Below are 26,668 nucleotides of genomic sequence, written 5' to 3'. Positions count from 1 at the left end.
TTTTTCATACTTTCCTATCATTGTTAAAAGGCAAAAGATATTCTTTAAACTGATGGCAGTTAAGCTCCATCCAAAAAGAAATTGAGTTCAAGTCCCGGGTCATGTTTTTTTTTGTTTTTTTGTTTTTTCATACTTTTGGGATTTTGACGACAGGTCCCGGGTCATCGTTTTTTTTTTTTTTTTTTTCTCATACTTTTGGGATTTTGACGACAGGTCCCGGGTCATCGTTTTTTTTTTTTTTTTCATACTTTCCTATCATTGTTAAAAGGCAAAAGATATTCTTTAAACTGATGGCAGTTAAGCTCCATCCAAAAAGATATTGAGTTCAAGTCCCGGGTCATGTTTTTTTTTGTTTTTTTCTCGTACTTTTGGGATTTTGACGACAGGTCCCGGGTCATCGTTTTTTGTTTTTTTTTCATACTTTCCTATCATGGTTAAAAGGCAAAATATATTCTTTAAACTGATGGCAGTTAAGCTCCATCCACAAAGAAATTGAGTTCAAGTCCCGGGTCATGTTCTTTTTTTGTTTTTTGTTTTTTCATACTTTTGGGATTTTGACGACAGGTCCCGGGTCATCGTTTTTTTTTTTTTTTCATACTTTCCTATCATGGTTAAAAGGCAAAAGATATTCTTTAAACTGATGGCAGTTAAGCTCCATCCACAAAGAAATTGAGTTCAAGTCCCAGGTCATGTTTTTTTTTTTTTCATACTTTTGGGATTTTGACGACAGGTCCCGGGTCATCGTTTTTTTTTTTTTTTTTTTTTTTTTTTTTTTTTCATACTTTCCTATCATGGTTAAAAGGCAAAAGATATTCTTTAAACTGATGGCAGTTAAGCTCCATCCACAAAGAAATTGAGTTCAAGTCCCAGGTCATGTTTTTTTTTTTTCTCATACTTTTGGGATTTTGACGACAGGTCCCGGGTTATCGTTTTGTTTTGTTTTTCATACTTTCCTATCATTGTTAAAAGGCAAAAGATATTCTTTAAACTGATGGCAGTTAAGCTCCATCCACAAAGAAATTGAGTTCAAGTCCCGGGTCATGTTTTTTTTTTTTTCATACTTTTGGGGTTTTGACGACAGGTCCCGGGTCATCGGTTATTTATTTTTTTCATACTTTCCTATCATGGTTAAAAGGCAAAAGATATTCTTTAAACTGATGGCAGTTAAGCTCCATCCACAAAAAAATTGAGTTTAAGTCCCGGGTCATGTTTTTTTTTGTTTTTTTTGTTTTTTCATACTTTTGGGATTTTGACGACAGGTCCCGGGTCATCGTTTTTTTTTTTTTTTTTTTTTTTTTTTTCATACTTTCCTATCATTGTTAAAAGGCAAAAGATATTCTTTAAACTGATGGCAGTTAAGCTCCATCCAAAAAGAAATTGAGTTCAAGTCCCGGGTCATGTTTTTTTTTGTTTTTTTCTCATACTTTTGGGATTTTGACGACAGGTCCCGGGTCATCGTTTTTTTTTTTTTTTCATACTTTCCTATCATGGTTAAAAGGCAAAAGATATTCTTTAAACTGATGGCAGTTAAGCTCCATCCACAAAATAATTGAGTTCAAGTCCCGGGTCATGTTTTTTTTTTTTTTTTTTCATACTTTTGGGATTTTGACGACAGGTCCCGGGTCATCGTTTTTTTTTTTTTTTTCATACTTTCCTATCATTGTTAAAAGGCAAAAGATATTCTTTAAACTGATGGCAGTTGAGCTCCATCCACAAAAAAATTGAGTTCAAGTCCCGGGTCATGTTTTTTTTAGTTTTTTTGTTTTTTCATACTTTTGGGATTTTGACGACAGGTCCCGGGTCATCGTTTTTTTTTTTTTTTTTCATACTTTCCTATCATTGTTAAAAGGCAAAATATATTCTTTAAACTGATGGCAGTTAAGCTCCATCCACAAAGAAATTGAGTTCAAGTCCCTGGTCATGTTTTTTTGTTTTTTCATACTTTTGGGATTTTGACGACAGGTTCCGGGTCATCGTTTTTTTTTTGTTTTCATACTTTCCTATCATGGTTAAAAGGCAAAAGATATTCTTTAAACTGATGGCAGTTAAGCTCCATCCAAAAAATAATTGAGTTCAAGTCCCGGGTCATGTTTTTTTTTTTTTTTTTTTCATACTTTTGGGATTTTGACGACAGGTCCCGGGTCATCGTTTTTTTTTTTTTTTTATATATACTTTCCTATCATTGTTAAAAGGCAAAATATATTCTTTAAACTGATGGCAGTTAAGCTCCATCCACAAAAAAATTGAGTTCAAGTCCCGGGTCATGTTTTTTTTAGTTTTTTTGTTTTTTCATACTTTTGGGATTTTGACGACAGGTCCCGGGTCATCGTTTTTTTTTTTTTTTTTTTTTTTTCATACTTTCCTATCATTGTTAAAAGGCAAAAGATATTCTTTAAACTGATGGCAGTTAAGCTCCATCCAAAAAGAAATTGAGTTCAAGTCCCGGGTCATGTTTTTTTTTGTTTTTTTCTCGTACTTTTGGGATTTTGACGACAGGTCCCGGGTCATCGTTTTTTTTTTTTTTTTTCATACTTTCCTATCATGGTTAAAAGGCAAAAGATATTCTTTAAACTGATGGGAGTTAAGCTCCATCCACAAAAAAATTGAGTTCAAGTCCCGGGTCATGTTTTTTTTTGTTTTTTAGTTTTTTCATACTTTTGGGATTTTGACGACAGGTCCCGGGTCATCGTTTTTTTTTTTTTTCATACTTTCCTATCATTGTTAAAAGGCAAAAGATATTCTTTAAACTGATGCCAGTTAAGCTCCATCCAAAAAGAAATTGAGTCAAGTCCCGGGTCATGTTTTTTTTTGTTTTTTTTCTCATACTTTTGGGATTTTGACGACAGGTCCCGGGTCATCGTTTATTTTTTTTTTTCATACTTTCCTATCATGCTTAAAAGGCAAAAGATATTCTTTAAACTGATGGCAGTTAAGCTCCATCCACAAAGAAATTGAATTCAAGTCCCGGGTCATGTTTTTTTTTGTTTTTTTGTTTTTTCATACTTTTGGGATTTTGACGACAGGTCCCGCCCGGGTCATCGTTTTTTTTTTTTTTTTCATACTTTCCTATCGTGGTTAAAAGGCAAAAGATATTCTTTAAACTGATGGCAGTTAAGCTCCATCCAACAAAAAAATTGAGTTCAAGTCCTGGGTCATGTTTTTTTTTTTTTCATACTTTTGGGATTTTGACGACAGGTCCCGGGTCATCGTTTTTTTTTTTTTTGTTTTTTTTTTTCATACTTTCCTATCGTGGTTAAAAGGCAAAAGATATTCTTTAAACTGATGGCAGTTAAGCTCCATCCACAAAAAAATTGAGTTCAAGTCCTGGGTCATGTTTTTTTTTTTTTCATACTTTTGGGATTTTGACGACAGGTCCCGGGTCATCGTTTTTTTTTTTTTTCATACTTTCCTATCATGGTTAAAAGGCAAAAGATATTCTTTAAACTGATGGCAGTTAAGCTCCATCCACAAAGAAATTGAGTTCATGTCCCGGGTCATGTTTTTTTTTTTTTCATACTTTTGGGGTTTTGACGACAGGTCCCGGGTCATCGGTTATTTTTTTTTTTCATACTTTCCTATCATGGTTAAAAGGCAAAAGATATTCTTTAAACTGATGGCAGTTAAGCTCCATCCACAAAAAAATTGAGTTCAAGTCCCGGGTCATGTTTTTTTTTGTTTTTTTTGTTTTTTCATACTTTTGGGATTTTGACGACAGGTCCCGGGTCATCGTTTTTTTTTTTTTTTCATACTTTCCTATCATGGTTAAAAGGCAAAAGATATTCTTTAAACTGATGGCAGTTAAGCTCCATCCACAAAAAAATTGAGTTCAAGTCCCGGGTCATGTTTTTTTTTTTTTTTTTTCATACTTTTGGGATTTTGACGACAGGTCCCGGGTCATCGTTTTTTTTTTTTTTTTTTTTTTTCATACTTTCCTATCATGGTTAAAAGGCAAAATATATTCTTTAAACTGATGGCAGTTAAGCTCCATCCACAAAAAAATTGAGTTTAAGTCCCGGGTCATGTTTTTTTTTTTTTTCATACTTTTGGGATTTTGACGACAGGTCCCGGGTCATCTGTTTTTTTTTTTAGGGTTTTTTTTTTCATACTTTCCTATCATGGTTAAAAGGCAAAAGATATTATTTAAACTGATGGCAGTTAAGCTCCATCCACAAAAAAATTGAGTTCAAGTCCCGTGTCATGTTTTTTTTTTTTCCATACTTTTGGGATTTTGACGACAGGTCCCGGGTCATCGTTTTATTTTATTTATTTTTCCTACTTTCCTATCATGGTTAAAAGGCAAAATATATTCTTTAAACTGATGGCAGTTAAGCTCCATCCACAAAAAAAATTAGTTCAAGTCCCGGGTCATGTTTTTTTTTTTCCATACTTTTTGGATTTTGACGACAGGTCCCGGGTCATCGTTTTTTTTTTTTTTTTTTTTTTTTCATACTTTCCTATCATGGTTAAAATGCAAAATATATTCTTTAAACTGATGGCAGTTAAGCTCCATCCACAAAAAAATTGAGTTCAAGTCGCGGGTCATGGTTTTTTTTGTTTGTTTGTTTTTTTCATACTTTTGGGATTTTGACGACAGGCCCCGGGTAATAGTTTTTTTTTTTTTTTTTTTCAATACTTTCCTATCATGGTTAAAAGGCAAAATATATTCTTTAAACTGATGGCAGTTAAGCTCCATCCACAAAAAAATTGAGTTCAAGTCCCGGGTCATGTTTTTTTTTTTTTCATACTTTTGGGATTTTGACGACAGGTCCCGGGTCATCGTTTTTTTTTGGTTTTTTTTCATACTTTCCTATCATGGTTAAAAGGCAAAAGATATTCTTTAAACTGATGGCAGTTAAGCTCCATCCACAAAGAAATTGAGTTCAAGTCCCGGGTGATGTTTTTTTTTTTTTCATACTTTTGGGATTTTGACGACAGGTCCCTGGTCATCGTTTTTTTTCTTTTTTTTTTTTTTCATACTTTCCTATCATGGTTAAAAGGCAAAATATATTCTTTAAACTGATGGCAGTTAAGCTCCATCCACAAAAAAATTTAGTTCAAGTCCAGGGTCATGTTTTTTTTTTTTTTCTCATACACTCTGTCTCCTCTCCACCAGTAAGCTGGCGTGGTGTGGGTGTTCTGGCGCAATATGGCTGCTGTCGCATCATCCAGGTTGATGCTGTACATTGTGGTGTTTTAGGAGATTCCCCCCTCTAAAGCACTTTGAGTACCAAGAAAAGCGCTATATATATGTAATGAATTATTATCATTATTATGTTACAACATGCCCCTGAGTTATAGCATTTGAGTTATAGCCTAGCTGTACTTAACAAAAAAACAAAACACAAAAAACAGCATTTTTTTTACAGACAGCATGAAAGAAACTCACTTACAATGACACATAGCCTAACCTAAATCCTTACAGTTTGATGTTCATTGTGATTTAGACTGAAACACAGATATCTGTTGAGCGTCACGCAGAGTGTGTCGAGCCTAAATTGGTTCATCTCAGCGGTGTGTGATGCACTCACATTAAAAAACAGGAGCATGAGGGGGACGGTTGATTTATTGCCTCCTGCTGAGGGGTAGCCTACGTGTGTTCCCCTGAGATGTGTGCAACTCATTCCACTGCTGTTCCACTGGACCCCAAAAACCTCCAACTCCACATTACGACTGTCATCCACCAATCACTCTCTGGGCTCCTGGCCTGGTTTCTTTATATGATCAAACCCCTGGGAGGTGTACTGGGAATGAACCCCTCCCAGTTTAATCACACTTACAAGAATGCAATGCACGGGGTCAGAACAGAACAGCAATGTGTAGTTCAGAAATATCTTTCAGTGCATGGCTGCACAGAGACATTATTTGCCAGTGTCTCACGGTGTCACATTAACCCGTGCAGACCATAAAATGTTTTCAGAGACTAGGACAATGCATTTTCAAATTTCACAGATCAGTGATATAGGTAGGCTATAATTTAGATGTTAGAAGTATTGTCCATATTAAAATGTATTTCTAGAACACAGTTCCAGTAGTGGGATTGAATGTGAGATTGAATAAGTGCACTCAATAACGTCCACAATGGTTTCGGACAAATGGCTGTTCCCTCAAATAGTGCGCTAATTGTCTCTAAAGTTTTTTGGCTTTTAGTATGAATATGTTAGTATGAATATGTTCTGACATCCAACCGACCTTCATTTCCATCCAAAATGCAACCCCTGCAACCAACATCATCCCCTGACTGACTTTAGCCTATACAACTTTCTACTCAAGGACCTTAATTGACAGAAATGTAGTGGAGTAAAAAGTACGATATTTGTCTTTCAAATGTAGTGAAGTTAAAGTAAAAAGTTTCCAGAAAAAATACTACTTCAGAGTATAGAGAAGTAGGTCTACAGATACTCAAAAAGTGAAGCCTACTTAAGTACAGTAGTCAAGTAAATGTAGGCCTACTGTCCACCTCTGAAAATTACACATAGCCTAGTTAGGCTATTTTAGAGTAGCCTAATAACACGAATGGTAACAATATCAAACATTCGTCAAAACATTTCCCAAAACATACACCATTAAAATCGTCACACCTAGACCATTGGTTCAGTCAGCAAGAAAAGATGTGAGCGCTTCTTTTGTTCAGGTATTTAGGTTATATAGGCGTGACTCGCAATCTTCAGTGAGAGAGCTCGAGACTGCGCTTCTCACAATCACGCGCGCGCGCTCTCCTACTCACACGCGCTCATTGTGGAGTGTGGACTGCAAGCAGAAATAACGTATCACTGTCACACACCGGAGAACAGGTGCCCACTTTCTTCATTCTTTTCTCTTGAATGTTTGTTAATGTTCTTTAGTCGTTATTGAGCTGTTTTGTCAAGCTAAACAATTCTGCCGCGTTAAAACTTAAAGATTAGTAGATCGTTAATTCGTGGTTGAACGCATGCTTTCCATGTGTTATTATGTTAACGGCATTAGGCTACTGGATTTATTGACAGGTAATTATATTGGCATGATATGCATATTACAGTTGCTTTTAAAGTGAATAGTTTTGCGATAGTCGTATAAGTAGGAAAAGTATATATGTAAGGAAGAACAAGCACAGATTCCCCATTGAATTAATCATGTCACTGTTTACACGGACTAATGAGAAAAAAGGGGTGAAGCTTTGATATTTTTAGGCTCCTGAGCAGCATTGGCGTGCACAGCATGAGATCTTGAAATTAATGAAGATAAAATCAACACATGATCAACTGCATATGCAGAATTTGAATAATTAAGAGCATAGGAAACAGAGATACACTTATTATTTGTTTAATGTTGTGGCAAATTACCATTATGCTGTGCTTCAAAGAGAACTGTGTTATTGCAACAACTTTCAAATGATTGCATTTTCTTTTTATGCTATGTTGGTTATGCAAACTAATGTTTTAAATATACTTTATTTAGTGGATCCTGTAATTTGTAATATTTTCATAAAAATACATCAATCCCCTCACTTAAAACTTGTTTGCGTGGCATGCTGCAATTTGAGGTTGAGGGTTTTACACCAACACCAGAAAAAGTTCAACTAAAGTGAATAATATTCCAGTAAATCTTTCAACATCCTCAGGCTTTATCTATAGCATCCAAATCATCAGCTTTCGGTTAAATCTCCAAGTTTTGTAGTTCATATATGTAAATGCTGCCACGGCTGGGAAATGTTGGATTTGTCACAACTCTAGTCTGTCAGTACATGAAAGCTAAATTCGCTTGTTGAATTAGTCACACTCATCTGCTCAGTGTGTGTAATCCATTTTCTGAGGGTAAAAATCCCTGGGCTTGGATCAGTTCTCTTCATCCTCATCTCTAAGATGCTTACAAAAATGACAGTTAGAGCGAATGCGCTTACATGTCTGTCTGAATTATATATTGTAATAAGTCAGATAGGGAATATAACATTTCTAAAGTCGCCAGACACCATTGCTCATGCAGAGTCTTTGCCCAACATATATTCAATGCTGTCCAGTTGTTCAAGATCAAATACCAAATGTAGAGCCTGGTGGGACTCCCAAAGCATTTGAAATGTTCACAAAAAGAAGAGCAACATTACATCAAATGGTCTGTCAGGCTGATTTGCTTTGGTTTATTTCAAAACATAATTTTTCTTTTACCGTGTGCATTTGAGTCTTATAAGCTTGTGTTGAGACCAGGTGATTTCCTTGTTCTGAAGTGTGAATAGAGGGATTTGTCTGCCCATCTACATTTAGCCTTCTCAAAGCCAGTAACTCAAATCATTTTTTGTACTGTGACACATTGCTTCAGTATAGATTGCGTGTCCTGATTTTGCCAAGTTAGATGCGTTCCTGAGTCAACACATTTTGTTGGTCCTGGAACAACATTCCTGTCCAAAAATGTAATCCTAACCCTATCCCCCTAATCCTAACCCTACTCATAAATTATCCATAAAATCAGAGTGAACTGACAGGTATTTAACACTGATGTAGAAACACCTAACCATGGTTGTAAGCCTAAACGTGACATAAACTGTAAACTTGTTCCTCAAATCTGATTGGTTGAGTGTTGTTCCAGGATTAACATATATATTGTTGCACTTGGTGAAAGAATGGATTTGTGGAGACTGGCATCATATTATGATAAGCTCAATAATTTTTTTATAATTATTATCACTGTTGGAAACAGTTGTGCTGCTTAATATTGTTAAGGCCATCGTGATACTTTTTTTTTGGCAGGATTCTGTTATGAATAGAAAGTTTTAAAAAAATAACAGCGTTTATTTATTTTTTTTTAAATCTTTTGTAACATTAATGTCTTCACTGTTACTTCTGATCAATTTAATACATACTTGCTGAATAAATATAATTAATTTAAATTCCAGAAGGTTTTAATATAGGGTATATATGAGAAAATGTGACTTTATTACTGAGTTGTGTTATTTATTACTGTATTATACTGTGTATTATTTGTTTAATCTTTTCTACTCTTAGAATGGTGGCTTTTTGTTGGTATTTTGGCTCATTTCTCCTCCTTGACTTGGGGACTATGACATTGAGCACCGAAATGGGCCACAATTCAGCCATGGAAATCTTCAGCGACAATGTGATTATCCCGCCCATGCCAGAGGCATCCATACATCAACACAGTCATCACAGGAAGCACAGAGGTCGCAAGGAGAGGATGACAGCAGGTCTGCTCAGAGATATGCCCCATATTACTGTGTTCCACACCCAAAATGAAGGGCCAGACCTGGAGGGCCTCAGTCCCGTCCGCTTAGAGATAGAGCCAGGAGATAAAAGACGAGTATTGAGTGCAAGAAAGAGGACCTTCAAGGGGTTTGATTCCTTAATTCCAGAGCAAATTAATATCTCTCCTGGCGCCGGGACTGCAGCGCAGGCAATGAGACATCCCACTGGGCGCAAAGTGTTTGGAGGGCACATCATTAGGGCTGTTCATGATGAAGGTAAAAAGAAACCCTCAAACTTTCCAAAGTAAAACTCCCTTATAACTGTCCTGCCATTTTATAATTATCTACTTGCTATTTCTTCGCATAGAGTCTTTGGCATCAGGGAAGAAACGGAGGGTTTCTTTTGATCAAAGGCTCAATATGAACTCCTTTGGGAGTCCCACAGAGTCCGTGTTCCCCGCAGCCACTGCTGGCTCCTTCATATTATCCATAACTGCAGCAGTCGGTGGGAAGCCGTCCACAAAGCCAACCCCCTCCAGTAAACCACAGGTAACATCATCTAGCTGTTCGGTCTTTTCAATAACACTGATTAAAAAATATCTCAGCTTTTCATCTGTCAGTGTCTAACAGGCTCAATAAAACTGAATCCCAATGACCTAAATTATGAGGAATAATAGGTTCATGTTATCAATTTAATCCACACATGAAACAATTTCTTGTTTATTGTCTCAATCTATTCAACAGACCACTACAATTTGTTATATTGAATCTTAAAGGATCATCAATTGGCCAAAGTGATTTACTTTCATATGAAAAAGTGACATTTCAATACCTCATATAGTGACATGAATACTAAATATGTTGTTTTGTACTTCAGGTCAGAAGTTCAGGTGGGGATGTGACGCCCACTTTCAACATAACATTCTTCGACTGGACTGATTATGAATATATGAGGCCTGCAGACAAAAAGCAATTTTCTAAGAAGCAAGGTACCAATATTTCACTTACAAATACAGACACATTGTTTCTGCGTTTGTGAGTTTTAAAGTTAGAAGTTTGCTTTTGAAGTATGCTTGCTTTGAAATGGTGAACTGAAATAATTTGTGCATGCTACTATGCAATGCTAAATCGTTTAACAGATTAATGGTGCTTTGCATTTGGAACCACAAGAATGAACTATTTAAGACTTTTAGGCAAATTCATCTAAGTGTTCCCATGTCTCATCCGCCTGTGCATGAAAAACACCAAATGCCCTAATATGCTGAAAACTAAACGTAGCAAATTCAGTTAAGATGTTTCAACTGCAGGTGTCTGTTGTAATGTGTTGGTGAATAATTTTTTTTACTAATAACATCACTCTATTTCCATCTAGGATCTGACAAACAGGCCACAAAAAGTCCCAGCACTGAACTTGTTACTCTTACACCAGAAGAGAGCTGTAAACATCACCTGGATTGTCTACCAGGTGACTTTTTCACATTTTGCATTATTACAACAAGCCCCTTATACTATATCTGTTCTCCAGTGAGCAAAAGCAATTTGAGTTATTAAAAATATAATGTAACATAAATATAATATAATATAATAACCTTTACATTGTTACAAAAGCTTTCTATTTAAAATAAATGCTGTTCTTTTCTACTCTCTATTCATCAAAGAATCCTTAAAAAAAGCACGTTTTCGACAAAAAATATTAAGCAATACAACTGTTTTCAACATTGATAATAATAAGTAAATAAAAATCTTGAGCAGCAAATCCTCATATTAGAATGATTTCTGGAGGATCATGTGACACTGAAGACTGGAGGAATGATGCTGAAAATTCAGCTTTGTCATCACTGGAATAAATTACATTTTAAAAGATATTCAAATTAGTGCTGTCAAATGGATTAATTGCTATTAATTGCATCTAACATAAACATTTTTGTTTACATAATATATGTGTATGTATAAATATTATTAGCCTATATTTATATATATGTATAAATATATGTTTATGTACTGTACAGTATATATATATACACACACAGACATATATATATATATATATATATGCACACACACACACACATATTATGTAAACAAAATGTTTTATGTTAGATGCAATTAATCGCGATTTATCCATTTGACAGCACTAATTAAAATAGAAAACAGCTATCTTAAATTGTAATAATATTTCACAATAGTGCTGTTTTATTGTAATTTTGATTAAATAAATGCAGCCTTGGTGCAGAAACATCACAAAATCCTACTGTCTCCAAAGTTTTGAATTAAGTTGAAAGTCAAATAAATGATCACACAATTTTTACCTCATTTACATGAAATGGCAGGGTCGTGCTGTAATCTCAGAAAACATGTATGTGAGCTTCACAACCGTGGCTTCAACAACAAGTGCTATGACAGCTGCATGTGTGAGGAAGGTGAGCAAATGTTTTCAAACTGATTATTACACATGCTGACAAAGTGGAAATCATCTTTTAAAATGTTCCTTGCATCTTCACAGGGCTTCGTTGCTATGCTAAATTGCACAGGCATTACCGCATCACACGCAAAAAGGGACAATGTGTTGATCCTGAGGGTATAAGCTTAAACCGTGGCATGTTCATTATTGTTTAAATGAGGCAGAAGAATTTGTCATATTTTCCTTTCCAAATGCATGCAATTACATTTTCCACTGTTTTGGATTTTTATACATGTTATTATACATGTTTAGTTGTATCATTTGGTTGCTTTTCTGGATTTAATTGTTTCCAAAAATTGTAAAACATTGACAGCAATATTTTGAGAATGGATTACATGCACAAGTTTTACCAAACAGATTGTGTATACAGTACCTACAAGATCAATTCATTCAAATTAATGAAAATTGAGCTACTCTGTTATGATATGTAATAGTGATATGAAGATTGAGTAATGTGTCATTGTGGATTTTATTTAAATTTGTCACAAATGTATTAGAAGTTATTGCATGTAGACATGAGTATTTTGTGTTCATGCGGTTGAGTTGCATCGATCTGTTATTGTCATCACAAGGGAACAGTAGTGAATAGATGGACTTGGGCATGCATGCAAAGACAGTCTTTTTAATGTTGGGACTACAACGCCTGCCAGGTCCCCAGCTTCCAATCAGACGAGCAGCTTTGGAATGGACACAAAGAAGAACACAGGGGAGATCTTCATCTCACATTATTAAACCAGTAAATCTTCCTTTTGGCTCAAATCTGAATTACTCCACCGCTTTGTGCTACACTGAAATAATGCTTCTCATCATGCTCATGGAAGCCAAGCGTTCATTATTATATGGGAGATCTTGTGCTTCTTCATCATAGTTCAGTTCTTTGATCTGATACTGGAAGTGTGTTGTGTAGAATACCACCATCATCACCACATAAAATTCCACATACAGCTGTAGATGAACATTTAATGCTGATGAACAATAGGACCCTTATTCTACATCTTGAGGGAAACAACTTCTTGATTTTATTGCTTCATTGGTAAATTGTGGCTACAAAACAGCCACTAATATCACTAAAGACTACTGTTAAAATGCATGATGTAATAATAATATTAACTAAATAATTGAATCTTTTGAAATTACAGTCGCACATCAGGATATTGCTACAGTTCAATGAGCTTGAAAACGCTGTCAAATCTATTAGTAGGCAAGTCAGCGTGAGCTCGGAACCCTCGCGAGATTTCTCGGCGAGATCTTGCTGTTTTCAACATGGCAGGCAGCAAGTTGGTGCTAGAAGGGAGGATAAGTATTATTAGCTTTATATCAGGACTGGCCGTCATTATAATACCTTTACTTGTAAAATTCGGCTCTCACATTGACTGGATATTCGATTACCTCACGGATGTGAACGGAAAAATAGCCATTGCGGCGTACATTACAGTTATCAATGGCTTCCTGCTAATCATATACAAGGGACCTTTATACAAGGTAAGACTCAGAGAGACAGTCTGAAGGATGTGTGTTATACTAATAGAACAATTATTGCGTAGCTGGAACCCCGCTCATATCCATATGTGTGTTTTAAATGAACAAAGGTAAGATATATCTAGGTCTGCCTTTGCCAGGGCAGCGATTGGTAATGTCCTGTGTGCAGGTATATAATCCTATTACATTAGTACTCTAATGGGATCTCGTAAGAGTTTCTCTGTCAATATGAATAAGCTCTCCTAGAAGACAGCTTACTGTATATGGATTTGCAGTATCAGGATCTAGCTAACACTTTCCTGCCTTTTTGCTTGATCAGGTTGCTGTTCGAGCCTGCTTTCTTGGATTTGCCTTTGGATGTGGTCTCATTTTAAGTTTGGCAGATACAGCATGGACACACTTTGGCTGGTAATCCAACTTTTGTGAAATGGGTTAGGCCTTTTTCAGGTTAACATACACGTGTAATTAAAAATAGAAAATGAAAGCAAGGATGGCCTGCCTTAAAAGTCACATGAATTTGCTAGGTTATGCAATAACTCCTGTTTTGTTCCACTAGGTATATGTGTTCACTGTCATTTTTCCACTACTCTGAGTACCTGGTTACTGCCATCATCAACCCACGCAGTCTGTCTCTAGACTCCTTCCTGCTCAACCACAGTATTGAGTACACATTAGCAGCTATTTCCTCCTGGATAGAGTTCACTGTGGAAATGCTCCTTATTCCAGGTTTGTTGTGATCTTGGTCAGTAAATCCAGATTGATTCAAAATTGATTTAGAATGATTTCTGAAGGATCATGTGACACTGAAGAACGGAGTAATTAGTTGATGAAAATTCAGCTTTGCACACAGAAATAAATGATATTTTAAAGTATATTAAATTATAGAAAAACATTATTTTAAATTGTAAATAGGGCTATATTTCTCAATATTACTGTTGTTTTTTTCTGTATTTTTGATTTAAAAGATGCAGGCTTGATGAGCACAAGAGAAAACATAAAAAATAGTAATGTTTCCCGAACTCTTGACCAGTACTGTATATAATTGCAATTATTTGTATGACAGTCGTCAGCTTAAACTTCATGATTGTGACAAGCCTATTAGTAAGGAAACAAAATAATGTAAGTTTTGTCCATTTGTATACTTATTAAATATAATATATTGCCAAAACATTATTATCATTAACTTTAATTATTATTAATTATATATCATTTTATTTATTTGTTCATTTTAATTGTTTATTTTTTTTTCAGGGACAGTTGAAATGCTTCCTTAAATTTTTTTAATAAATTGAATTTTGTTTTCTGTTTCTACAGAGATAAAGCAGTTGAACTGGCTCTGTTTGGTGGGTCTGGTAATGGTTCTCTGTGGGGACAGCCTGCGCAAAGCTGCCATGTTGACGGCAGGGTCCAACTTTAACCATATAGTGCAGAATGAGAAAGCCCAGAGCCATGTGCTGGTCACCACAGGAGTATACGCTCTCTTCAGACATCCTTCCTACGTGGGCTGGTTTTACTGGAGCACTGGCACTCAGGTACTTTAACCATTATTTCAATGGTTAAATAATGGTTTGTGTTCATGTGTTTTGTTTTAAACCTGTACTCTTGTTTGTCTTTTTTTTTTCCAGATAATGCTGTGCAACCCGATATGTATACTGGGATATACGATCGCCAGCTGGCGGTTCTTTCGAGAGCGTATTGAGGAAGAGGAGATTTCTCTCATCCATTTCTTTGGAGAGGACTATGTTGAGTACAAGAAGAAGGTCTTCACTGGCTTGCCCTTCATCTCAGGAATCAGGGTTAACTCTTAAGGCCGTTGCTGCATTGAAGGGAGGAAATAGTCTGAAAGTGCACACCTGGACACCTCTGACTGGCACTCTGAGTGAGCTAGTTGCCTGGTGGCATCATGGCGCGGCCCCTGGGGCCGGCACAGATATATGAGGTGGCAGCACAGTAAAACTGACCCGCTGATCTGTTCTGAGACACATTGGTCTACCCTGAGCGGGGTGGAGCTTCCACCCTCAACACCATCAGAGATTCTAGTACACCAAAACCACCTTCCTCAGCACTTCATCATATTTCTGTTCTGTCTAACTCCTCCTCGTTTACATGCGTCATACATCATTTATCCTCCTATTTGCACCATGTAATTTCATACGCTGCTCTTTCTTTTTTAAATCCCTTGGTTTTGTTTAGAAACCTTAGGAGTGAGATTCAGGACAAGGGTTTGTTACTAATTTATGAACGTCCAGAGATTTCAGTAGATTTTTTTAAAATACCTTGAGGTAAAGAGTTTTATTCAGAGAAGCTTTAAATTGGACCCAATATATATTTACTGCAGTGGCCATTTAGACGTTGTCCATTTTGTGTAAAAATTTGTTTATAATGTCTCAGAAAGTGGGCTTTTTATTTAAGATCTGCCGAAGCGGATTGCACTAATTCTGCCAGTCACAACAGGCCTACTGATTTCCGACAATCGAAATATCTGTGATTTGATTTGTCAATGCTGTTGGACAGTTTTAATATTATGATTAGAGAAATAAACGTATCTGATAAATTACAGGCTTAATTCCTCTTTCCATTGGTCTTTACAGTCCTCCAGTTATGCAGTATTTCTCAATGCATACTGTATGTCCTCTCATCTAACAGTTGTCAAATGCATTAGTCTCTTTCGTCTTCACTCCCACACACACTCACTCATTACCATATCCATGTCTTTTCACTTTCCTTCACACTTGCATGATAATTCAACAAGAAAAATCTGTTTCTACGAAGGTGGGATTCAGAGGGCCGAACGCCAGAGGGGAATGCTGTATCCAAAGTCTTTATCTTTACGATTTTACATTTCTAGGAGGAAGGCTTCGATGTCCTCCTGGCATGATGTAGCTTAAATAGACATTGGGTAAAGAATAGGAATTTCTTGCACACTTTCAACCAATGACGAGCACTATAATATATGCGTAGGTACAGGTAATGGACATTTGAACACATGCAATAGGTTTTTTTTGCACTAGGCTCGTGCAAAGAGCTGATGGGAGAGGACCACCCTACCTCTTGAATGATAACTACATGATTAACACCTTCAGCAAAATGTAACAAACCTTTAAAATAAACACTGAACGCTTATCACTTTTATTTGACATTACTGTGATTCTCTAAAATGCGCTGTGAACTCTTTTTTTTATATCAGATTTACATAAACACATGCTTATTGTTCAGTTTAACAGATATCTAAGCTGACAACCGTTTCTAGGACCAACACAAAAGCGGTTTCACATTGGTATCTCTTTGCGATTGGCTGTATCAGTGGTGTTATTCTGTTTGTTTGGCCTGTAGTATTCCTTGTTCCTGGGATTGGTCTCTTCTGATAGGCTGTTTGGAGTCCAGTTGTCCTCAGTGTTACAGGACAGCTCATTACTGTATCAGTGAAGCATGGAATTACCATTAATTAACTACTTTTCTTTTTAAATGGCCAATGAGTGTGTGTCAACAACATTGTAATATACTTCTGAGAAATGAAGGGAACTCACCTGGGCTGTGTGTCCGCAGTCGAGGTGCTGTCCTCATAGAGCTTCAGCATGATCTCTGTGCGATCATCTTTAGGCTCCTTCAGCCTGTTAGAGATCAGATTAGATTAAAAATGAAAAGCCATTAAGGAATTATTATACATGGGTATGGGTGATTGATTATGTAAGTTATGAGTGGTGAGCTTGCCAAGTGTCAGATTGCAGGTAAAAATTAGCCTTGCTGTGTAAATTAAATTGTCCGTTGTTTGATAACTTTAAAAAAAAATTACAATGCAAATAAATGTACATTGTTACAAAATTATATTTAAAAAAAAGCTGTTCTATTGAACTTTATATTCATCAAACAATCCTGAAAAACTTGAGTAAACTTGTTACTTGAGTAGCAAATCTACGTATTAGAATGATTTTTAAAGAATCGTGATCATTAAGGAGTATTCAGCTTTGAATTTTTCAAATAGAAAACAACTATTTTAAATAGTAATAATATTTCATAAATACTGTGAAATTTTCTTTCAAAAATGTAAATAATATATATTTGTACAATTCCAAAGATTTGAACAGTAATATGTGTATATATAGCCATGTGAATGATACATCAAGCTCTTTGTACCTGGGCTCCAGACGCTCTTTCACTTTCGCTATGGAGTGAATGTAAGGGCCTATTTGTCTGGAGATAGTGGTCAAATAAGAGGTCTCCTGTTTTAACTGAAGCAGGTCATGAAGTTGTGCTAAAAAATGAACAATAAACAAGAATCACTAAATACTTCAACTCAGTAGTGAGAAGGTTTTAGTGAGAAAATCTAATGAATTCACTTACCTTCATAAATCTCCTGTTCATTTGCCACCCTCTGTAATGTCTCCTCCCAGATCTAAGAACAACATCGATGGTATAATGAGCCCTCCTAGTTTTCACCTCCTCCTAATGCCAGTCTTAAACTATTATCATCTCACCTCCTCGAAAATGGCCCGCATGAGCTCCACTGAGGAGTACTCTATAGATATCTGTCCGTTCACCTGTTCAGAGCGCTCTAAAATCTCACTCATGGTGTCGGGTTTGGTGAGGGAATGGTGCTTGGTCAGGTCTCTGTGAATCTCCTGCACCTGGTCTTTGAGCTTCTGGATTTGGGTCTGTAAAGTCTGGTCGAACACACATGGAGAATCTGTCAGTTGCAGTACAATATTTTTTATTAAATATTTTACATTATTGGAATGGTACGAAAGGTTTTGGCACTTGCTATGTGAACACACAAAAAAAAATCATGAACATGATTCGAAAAGGTTAAATTGTCCTGTAAAAAATAGTTACACTTGTGCTCCTCGCGGTTAAAAATGACTGCATTGGAAATAAATGGGAGACAAATTTTATCTAGTGAAAACTTGGTACTGCAGCCAAACAAAATCTTACTGAAAGCTAATTTTTTGAGATATCAAGCTAAAATTTTGAACACAACTTTTTATGGCTTTGATTTTCTTGCAGTTTTAGAGTAAAACGCCTCCTTATCCTGAGCAGGCTTTTCGCGCCACTGCAAAATGTTACTTTTTTAAAAAAATATTCACTTCAGCAATAATTTGCCACGTATCGTTTTCGAAAAGTGATCAAACTTTGTAGGAAAAAAGTCTGTGCTCGAAAGCATTCAAGATTCACGACAGTCCAAGTTGGAAATAAAATGTTCAGGTCATACAGCATAAATATAATTTAGAATTTAAAAAGTCCCTTAAAAATACAAAATATTAAACAAAAAACATCAAACTAAAATATAGTACATACATTTTACACACTGCACCTTTAATTGGCAAAAACATTTTTTGAAATTTTTGACCGACAAGCGAGGGTTGGGATTTGGTTACCATTCACTTTACTTTGTTGTTGCTTTTCTTTTGCAACAACACAATTAATGTAATTAGCCAGGAAAATGTCTGAGAGTAAAATATAATGGCCAGGAGCGCATGCGCAACGCTCACCCTGTAGCTGTTCTCGTAGTTGCAGCAGTGGTTCATAAAGGGCGTCTCTCCACCCTCCGCCAGCAGAACCTTGGTGCTGATGTAACGGTGTGAGGTCGGCCTGTGCACCACCGAGGAGCACAGTGACATGTCACTGATGGCTGGAGAGTGACATTGCACTGACAGGGATGATTGCATCCTAAATAAAAAAATATTAATTTTATGTTTAAATGTTACTTTTTCAAGTTTTAGTACCTACTACCAAGACTCACAGTCCACTGGCGTTTCCCAGACCTAAAGCCACACTCCCTGTAGTGGACAGTGAACGCCGTTGTCCCAACAGCAAGAGAGGCTCCAGGCAGCGCGCAAACTCAGAGCGATACTCTGTGTTTATCTGCGGGGATGGATAACAGCAGATATAACTTATGTACTGACTTATTTAACATACTTGCATTTAGTAAACTAACCTTACTGCTTTGAGCTGGTCTCAATCTGTGTGGTAGTTTTACAATCTTCTTTAGTCTCTCCATTAATTGCTGTGTGAGTTCAATCAATCAATCCTTGCAATTCAAGTTGCATGCCTTGAAATAATTTTCTTTTTATGATTAAATACAAACAAAAGCATTTGTTTTTACTCACATATCCCATGTCCAAAAACTCAAACTTATTTGCTGAGCTTAGAAAGGCAGAACATGTAACAAGATGAACCTGGAGAGAAGTAAAAATAAACATGTTTGAAAGCAAGGAATATTTGAAAAGCTAAGATGAATGGAGATGTACGAAGTAAACACGCTTACCTGGAGAGTTGGGAGGAGTGCTGCAAGATGAGATAACTGCTCTTTAAAGGCTCTCTCCTTCTCCTCATGCTGGCTAGAAAATAAACACACGAAAGAAGATTAATAATAGTGTTCCTTTATCAGGATCTTTGGTTCTCCTTCACCTTAATCATTTTGTGCAAGATTATATATACATGTGTAAGTGATGCAGAATATACAGTGGCCAAAAGTGATGTTCGGAGGGGATTGGTTTGGGAATTTGTTTTTAATGAAGAAGTTCAATTAAACCATCAAAATATAAGGAAAATATTTAAATTTGTTAAATATTTCATTATCAGACCAAAGGAAAAAAAGAGGCAAACTCTTATTTATATTTACCTTTGTGCTGCTTTGAGAAGCATCTTTTTTCTCTCTGCTAGTTTTTCCTGAGCAATAAATAAATAAATAAATGTGTGAATCTGCAATTTTATATGAATCATTCCAAATTAATTTTACATCTCAAATCAATTTCCAACATCAAAATCATAAAGATGTGGCCAGATTAACTGAGTATTTGTGCGTGGCACCTGCATATTATTGAACAATGTGCAGATGGCGCTCTCCTCTTCATCCACATTGGTTCTGACCTCTCCGATCATGGCTTTGAGCAGAATAATTGCTTCTCGAGCTGAAGTCTGAAGCTCCTTCACAGCCTGAGGAGAGTGAAATGACTTCAATAGGAGCTCCACAGCTCCACACTATACAGACACAGATGAAAGTATATTAATGCAGAAAAAAAGACGGGAGAGAAACTCACTAAGACGGCTTGGTCCAGTTTTTTACAGCCTTGTAAATATGCTGTCTCAATATCAATGCAGTGCGCTCTGTTCTCCCTATGGAATAAGACTAACCCACATTATTTTGAAATCATATGAGTCATATGCTAATTACATACTCCGTTAAGTTTAGAACTCACACTTGCATGTCTCTGAAGCAGTTGATGCAGAGCATGGACTTTTTCTCTGTAGAAAACATGATGTAGAGTTCCTCATGGAGGGCTGCAAATAGACAAAGTGCACAAATCCCAAAGCCTTAAAGACTAGTTCTTGACAAAAGATAATGTCTTTAATGTAAGTAGTTCGAACTAATTCAAAATAGAGCTTCACACACACCACATTTTTTGTGGGCTTCTTTGGTGCGCTTTGCCAAGGAGACAATCTCGTGGCAGGAAAACATCTTGGCCTTATGGGTGGTTTCCCTGCAGTCTCGACACAGTGGCTGGCAACAAGTGTTGCAATAATACATTGCATCCACATCCTGGGATTTGTGACAGAAGAATGAAATACTTAAACAACACACTCATCTTTTAAAAGAAAAAGAGAAAAAGACCTACTGAAATATTTGAATTTGGTAGCACTTTATTTGGATGCACTTTCAATGTACTTACAGTGTACTTAGCCTACTTACCCATGAAAATACAGAGTAATGTGAGGTAACAATAAGGGATGGGGTTAGGTTTAGGGGTAGATTAAGGGTTAGTGCCTATTATTGCCCAGTTAGTGTCATTACTACAATAAGTACGTATGTACATGAGAAACAGGACTGTAAAATAAAGTGCTACCCTTTATTTTACAGTACATACTACAGTATGTACTAACACAAGGTACTAACCCTGAACCTAACCTTAACCCATGTAGTTACCTTATATTAACCAGTACTTTCTTCGGTAAGTACACTGTAAGTACATGTAAGTACACATACTGTAAAATAAAGTGCAACCCAGAATTGAATGCGGCAAACACTGAATCAACAGCACGTTGAGTCAAATTACTCGAATGACTCATTTCTTTTTAGTAAATCAAACTCATAAACTGTAGTTACTGACTGGTTGTTCATAAGACAACATGTAGTTAAAGAAACAATATATTATGTTTTGTCACAAATTAGCCTTAATAAAATATGTTTTCACTTTTTTTTCTACTTTTTTTGTTGTCATTAACATGACTGTGTAAACAACTTTTACTAGAACCTAATTCATTGGTAATTTAAATATCTCATCATTTGGTAAAATAATTGCATTTTTTTTCTCAAAATATGAATTAAGTACTAAAATAACCGTTAGAGGAGGGGTGTCCAATCCTGCTCCTAGAGGCCCACTGTTCTGCAGAGTTCAGCTCAACCCAATTAAACACAACTCAACCAGCTAATCAAGGTCTTATAGGCATATAGAAACTGGCACGTGTGTTGAGGCAAGCTGAAGCTAAACTCTCTGATTTTTAGTTCACCCAAAAATGAACATTTCGTCATTAATTACCCTCATGTCGTTCCAACTTGTAAGACTTTCATTAATCTTATGAACACAAAGATATTTTTGATGAAGTCTGAGAGCTTTCTGTCCCTCTAGTGGCAGCTACGCAGCTTCATAAAGAGCTTGTAAAACTAATCCATAATTGAGCGGTTTAGTTCAAATTTTCTGAAGAGACCTGATCGCTTTTATATGATGAACAGATTGAATTTAGGCTTTTATTCACATATAAACATTGATCAGCGAACATAAACAGAAGCTCAACTGAACCTGCTTTGTGTACAAACCTCTTGCAGAAGCTCAAACGTGCTGCGTAACACACGAGAATGAACCTCATTGGTTCTTGCAGAAGCTCAAACGTGCTGTGTAACACGAGAATGAACCTCATTGGTTCTTGCAGAAGCTCAAACGTGCTGTGTAACACGAGAATGAACCTCATTGGTTCTTGCAGAAGCTCAAACGTGCTGTGTAACACGAGAATTAACCTCATTGGTTCTTGCAGAAGCTCAAACGTGCTGTGTAACACGAGAATGAACCTCATTGGTTCTTGCAGATGCTCAAACGTGCTGTGTAACACGAGAATGAACCTCATTGGTTCTTGCAGAAGCTCAAACGTGCTGCGTAACACATGAGAATGAACCTCATTGGTTCTTGCAGAAGCTCAAACGTGCTGCGTAACACACGAGAATGAACCTCATTGGTTCTTGCAGAAGCTCAAACGTGCTGCGTAACACACGAGAATGAACCTCATTGGTTCTTGCAGAAGCTCAAACGTGCTGCGTAACACAAGAATGAACCTCATTGGTTCTTGCAGAAGCTCAAACGTGCTGTGTAACACGAGAATGAACCTCATTGGTTCTTGCAGATGCTCAAACGTGCTGTGTAACACGAGAATGAACCTCATTGGTTCTTGCAGAAGCTCAAACGTGCTGTGTAACACGAGAATGAACCTCATTGGTTCTTGCAGAAGCTCAAACGTGCTGCGTAACACACGAGAATGAACCTCATTGGTTCTTGCAGAAGCTCAAACGTGCTGCGTAACACACGAGAATGAACCTCATTGGTTCTTGCAGAAGCTCAAACGTGCTGTGTAACACGAGAATGAACCTCATTGGTTCTTGCAGAAGCTCAAACGTGCTGTGTAACACGAGAATGAACCTCATTGGTTCTTGCAGATGCTCAAACGTGCTGTGTAACACGAGAATGAACCTCATTGGTTCTTGCAGAAGCTCAAACGTGCTGTGTAACACGAGAATGAACCTCATTGGTTCTTGCAGATGCTCAAACGTGCTGTGTAACACGAGAATGAACCTCATTGGTTCTTGCAGAAGCTCAAACGTGCTGTGTAACACGAGAATGAACCTCATTGGTTCTTGCAGAAGCTCAAACGTGCTGCGTAACACACGAGAATGAACCTCATTGGTTCTTGCAGAAGCTCAAACGTGCTGCGTAACACACGAGAATGAACCTCATTGGTTCTTGCAGAAGCTCAAACGTGCTGCGTAACACAAGAATGAACCTCATTGGTTCTTGCAGAAGCTCAAACGTGCTGTGTAACACGAGAATTAACCTCATTGGTTCTTGCAGAAGCTCAAACGTGCTGTGTAACACGAGAATGAACCTCATTGGTTCTTGCAGATGCTCAAACGTGCTGTGTAACACGAGAATTAACCTCATTGGTTCTTGCAGAAGCTCAAACGTGCTGTGTAACACGAGAATGAACCTCATTGGTTCTTGCAGATGCTCAAACGTGCTGTGTAACACGAGAATGAACCTCATTGGTTCTTGCAGAAGCTCAAACGTGCTGCGTAACACATGAGAATGAACCTCATTGGTTCTTGCAGAAGCTCAAACGTGCTGCGTAACACACGAGAATGAACCTCATTGGTTCTTGCAGAAGCTCAAACGTGCTGCGTAACACGAGAATGAACCTCATTGGTTCTTGCAGAAGCTCAAACGTGCTGCGTAACACGAGAATGAACCTCATTGGTTCTTGCAGAAGCTCAAACGTGCTGCGTAACACGAGAATGAACCTCATTGGTTCTTGCAGAAGCTCAAACGTGCTGTGTAACACGAGAAGAATGAACCTTATTGGTTCTCGCACGTTAAGAGAACATGCCCGTTCTGTTGTGTGAGTTGATGAATGTTTATATGTGAATAAAATATCTGTCGCTATTTGCGTTACATCGTGACTTTAAGGATGGGGAACCATTAAATTCTTCTTTAAGTGCATGTTACAGTATTGTGATAACAAGACCTGTTTCTTGCACTCCAAATCACAGTTAGCACACTGCACGGTTTCCTCACTGTCTGCTGAACTGTCCAACAAGAACTTCAGGAGTCGATCCTCTGGAGGAAGTGCATGTATTCCTTTCACAACAGACTGATGTCTACAAAAGAAACAGACAGTATTGTGTGTCTGTGCAGAACTTTTGACCCATTGATAATGTCCTAGTCATACATCTGGCATTGACGTGTTTATCCCTCCATAGCAACAACGACACAAATAGCTCTCTTCTGAATTCTGAGATAGCGATAGATAAACTCCCATAGAGACGGAAATAGACACAAACAGAAAGGAACTCAAACAACTCATATAAAAAAATACTACTTAGATTAACAGTTCAAAGATTCACAGTTAATTCACTTTTATGAGAAAAAAGTTTTAAACAACAATATATTATCATATAATAACATTAACACAGTCCTTTGCATTGCTGGTGCATAACATTGACAAACATAATGCATGCGATCACAATGACAAAGTAACACTCAAAACGCTGAGACATTTGACAAATGAACACTGAACCAGCTTAAAACAAATTCATACTTACTCTAACATGCTTCTTTATAAAGACCACCAACCTTTTTCTATTTTTGTATAAATTCCCTCCATAAGTGCAAGATATACAGTGTGCGATTAAACTGCTGCTAGACTTACTATATGGCAGCAGAAGGGTGAGCGCACTGGCATTTCAGCCATCTCTAACTGTAGCCAGCCCAGGACCCGTGTATCCAATGTCAAGTGTCAGATAGTGTTATGTTTATTGTTTGATGCCACAGTGGCCTTGGCAGAATGTGCCCAGAGACTTTTGATCAAAGGCAGGATTAATGTTGCAGCTGTTAACAGGTCATCTCTCCTACAGATGCCCCTGGCACCATAGAGCTCACCAAACAATGTCGTTTGACCATTTAAATCTATAAATACAATCTTTTTCAAATGCATACATGTCATAGGCTTTATCTTTGCGTTTAAATCTGTTCTAACACTGGGCCCTTTCCACCCCTCTGCAAGCATTTATATACTGTGTGAATTGTAAGAATAAGGTGATCAGTGATTAAATTAAGTAAATTCTTACCCACAGAGAGGGCAAGTCAGTCGGCTGTCCACGGTCCTTCCGCGCAGGCAGCTGGCACAGAACGTGTGATAACAGTCCAGTAGACATGGATGCTCATACTGTTCTTGGCACAAGTGGCACACCAGAGGATGGCAGTTGGCACTGTCCAGGTCATAGTGATTATCCAGAGGGGAAAAGATCTCTCCAGACATCTGAAAATATAAAGACCGTCAGATATTCTGATATACTATATGCTACAGGAGCTCATTTACACATTGCACATTTATAGCCTATCTACAGTACATATTATTCTGAGTATGCTTAGTATCCTTGGGCTGTCATTGATTCAGAATGAAAAAGTTGAGATCTAAGTTCAATATTTATTATTATAGAAGATAGCTCCAAAACAGAAACATGCCTTTGAATAGGCTGTGAAGAAACATAAAGTCACATGATTTAATGCATATTGAAAAATATACATATTTAATTACATTCACCTATGAAGAATATGTATATACCTTGTCCTGTCCGAGTGCTTCTGCTGGGTGGAGTGACAGTGAATGCTGTGTGAAGGTTCTGTGAGGGTTCCTAGATCCAGGATATGGCTTCAAAAACAAACAATGAATTCACACTCCTGTATCTGTTGTTATGAGGAGCTGATATGTTGGGGCCAGAATACTCAGACCTTGATTACACAACACAAACCAGATGCCATTGTCTGTCAAAAGCAGAGCCATGGTATCTAAAATTAAATTACACAGTATATATTTCTGAAACTAACATGCAGACTAGCATGTCATGTCAGACTAACATTTAATCTTTGTTATAAACATGCAGAAAGCACAAAATATCAGGGAAAGTGTTAAGTGCACTCAAATGTCTCATTTTGTGATCCATTGTAGAAAAAACGTCATGTTTGTAATGACATGAAGATGAGTGAATTTAGGGCCTGTTTCAGTACACTTGGCCACTTCACTAGAAATCATAGTACTTTTCTACTATTTAGTAGGCGAAAAACAGTGACAAAAGAAGTATGTCTGAATTCACATTACTCATAAAAGAGTACACAAAAATTACCCAGATGAACTTCTTCCAATGAGATTCTGAAGTGTGCATACAATGGACATTTTACCATCCCATGAGGCCACGGGAGAGGATTTATGAATGGAGGTGAAGCATCGTAACTGACGCTGGTAGGTCACGTGATAGTAACTGCATGGTAGATGCAGTACATCTGAATTTCATACTACGTATATTCATAATATACAGAACATTCTTTTTTAACGGTTGTGGAGTAAATTCAGATTCAAATACCTACTCAGGCAATGTTCGATTGTAGACGCACCGTAAACCCACTATCGCATCGTATCTTAAGCGTATCTATCATTCATCATGTTCAGGAACTCACAAAATCAAGAGATGTTGAGGAAACCTTTCCAGTGTACGTTAAATGAATAAGTATCATAATTGTTAAATCGTGTTGACTGTTACAGCGACTATACTGAACAGAAATGTAGAGTTTTTGTGTAAAGTGGAAAGTGTAAAGTAGCTACTGAAAATCAAAATATGTAGCCTAAATAAAACTTTACCTTAGCTCTGTAAAAACTTTACTTGTTTTTTTTTAACTGTGTCCAGTAATCAAAAGTCAACACATACTTGAACATTGGGGCCAAATACAGGAAATACGTCATGTGAC

At 36.9% G+C, this 26,668-nt stretch overlaps 3 protein-coding genes across 11 annotated transcripts; 2 read left to right on the top strand and 1 right to left on the bottom strand.

Moving 5' to 3' along the window:
- Positions 1-6,670: 6,670 nt before the first annotated feature.
- On the top strand, positions 6,671-12,699 carry draxinb (dorsal inhibitory axon guidance protein b). The gene is made up of 7 exons (XM_079588399.1): positions 6,671-6,791; positions 8,973-9,445; positions 9,537-9,718; positions 10,047-10,158; positions 10,542-10,634; positions 11,500-11,589; positions 11,673-12,699. The coding sequence occupies exons 2-7, from the start codon at positions 8,974-8,976 to the stop codon at positions 11,783-11,785; spliced, it is 1,062 nt and encodes a 353-aa protein (XP_079444525.1). The 5' UTR covers positions 6,671-6,791; position 8,973; the 3' UTR covers positions 11,786-12,699.
- Positions 12,700-12,811: 112 nt separating this feature from the next.
- icmt (isoprenylcysteine carboxyl methyltransferase) lies at positions 12,812-15,671 on the top strand. Its single transcript, XM_079588398.1, has 5 exons — positions 12,812-13,112; positions 13,429-13,517; positions 13,666-13,835; positions 14,424-14,641; positions 14,735-15,671. The coding sequence occupies exons 1-5, from the start codon at positions 12,894-12,896 to the stop codon at positions 14,915-14,917; spliced, it is 879 nt and encodes a 292-aa protein (XP_079444524.1). The 5' UTR covers positions 12,812-12,893; the 3' UTR covers positions 14,918-15,671.
- Positions 15,672-16,211: 540 nt separating this feature from the next.
- On the bottom strand, positions 16,212-26,652 carry rnf207b (ring finger protein 207b). 9 transcript variants are annotated; one of them, XM_079588390.1, is made up of 19 exons: positions 26,562-26,652; positions 25,491-25,577; positions 24,994-25,184; positions 23,892-24,024; positions 20,502-20,646; positions 20,306-20,387; positions 20,147-20,222; positions 19,917-20,042; positions 19,729-19,775; positions 19,372-19,444; positions 19,214-19,282; positions 19,042-19,110; positions 18,847-18,968; positions 18,596-18,773; positions 17,585-17,770; positions 17,451-17,502; positions 17,244-17,361; positions 16,637-16,720; positions 16,212-16,523 (listed from the first exon to the last, which is right to left on the bottom strand). In XM_079588390.1, the coding sequence occupies exons 3-19, from the start codon at positions 25,182-25,184 to the stop codon at positions 16,379-16,381; spliced, it is 1,896 nt and encodes a 631-aa protein (XP_079444516.1). In that variant the 5' UTR covers positions 25,491-25,577; positions 26,562-26,652; the 3' UTR covers positions 16,212-16,378. The 9 variants fall into 9 exon arrangements, with proteins under 9 accessions (XP_079444516.1, XP_079444515.1, XP_079444517.1 ...); XM_079588389.1 differs by lacking the exon at positions 26,562-26,652 and having other exon boundaries at positions 25,491-25,622; XM_079588391.1 differs by lacking the exon at positions 26,562-26,652 and having other exon boundaries at positions 16,224-16,523; positions 24,998-25,184; positions 25,491-25,611.
- Positions 26,653-26,668: the final 16 nt, after the last annotated feature.

This window comes from Phoxinus phoxinus, assembly GCF_949152265.1.
Source record: "Phoxinus phoxinus genome assembly, chromosome: 18".
Taxonomy (NCBI): Eukaryota; Metazoa; Chordata; class Actinopteri; order Cypriniformes; family Leuciscidae; genus Phoxinus; species Phoxinus phoxinus.
Note: the sequence above shows the minus strand (reverse complement) of the source record. Positions and strands in the feature narration are given on the sequence as shown.

Coding starts and splice junctions, on each gene's coding strand:
- draxinb (XM_079588399.1), top strand. CDS start 8,974: ATGGTGGCTTTTTGTTGGTATTTTGGCTCATTTCTCCTCCTTGACTTG. Junction 10,159..10,541: donor GCAATTTTCTAAGAAGCAAG/GTACCAATATTT, acceptor ATTTCCATCTAG/GATCTGACAAACAGGCCACA. Junction 10,635..11,499: donor TCACCTGGATTGTCTACCAG/GTGACTTTTTCA, acceptor ATGAAATGGCAG/GGTCGTGCTGTAATCTCAGA.
- icmt (XM_079588398.1), top strand. CDS start 12,894: ATGGCAGGCAGCAAGTTGGTGCTAGAAGGGAGGATAAGTATTATTAGC. Junction 13,518..13,665: donor GCATGGACACACTTTGGCTG/GTAATCCAACTT, acceptor TTGTTCCACTAG/GTATATGTGTTCACTGTCAT. Junction 14,642..14,734: donor ACTGGAGCACTGGCACTCAG/GTACTTTAACCA, acceptor TTTTTTTTCCAG/ATAATGCTGTGCAACCCGAT.
- rnf207b (XM_079588390.1), bottom strand. CDS start 25,184: ATGTCTGGAGAGATCTTTTCCCCTCTGGATAATCACTATGACCTGGAC. Junction 20,388..20,501: donor AGAAGCCCACAAAAAATGTG/GTGTGTGTGAAG, acceptor GTCTATTTGCAG/CCCTCCATGAGGAACTCTAC. Junction 17,771..18,595: donor ACTACGAGAACAGCTACAGG/GTGAGCGTTGCG, acceptor GTGTTCGACCAG/ACTTTACAGACCCAAATCCA.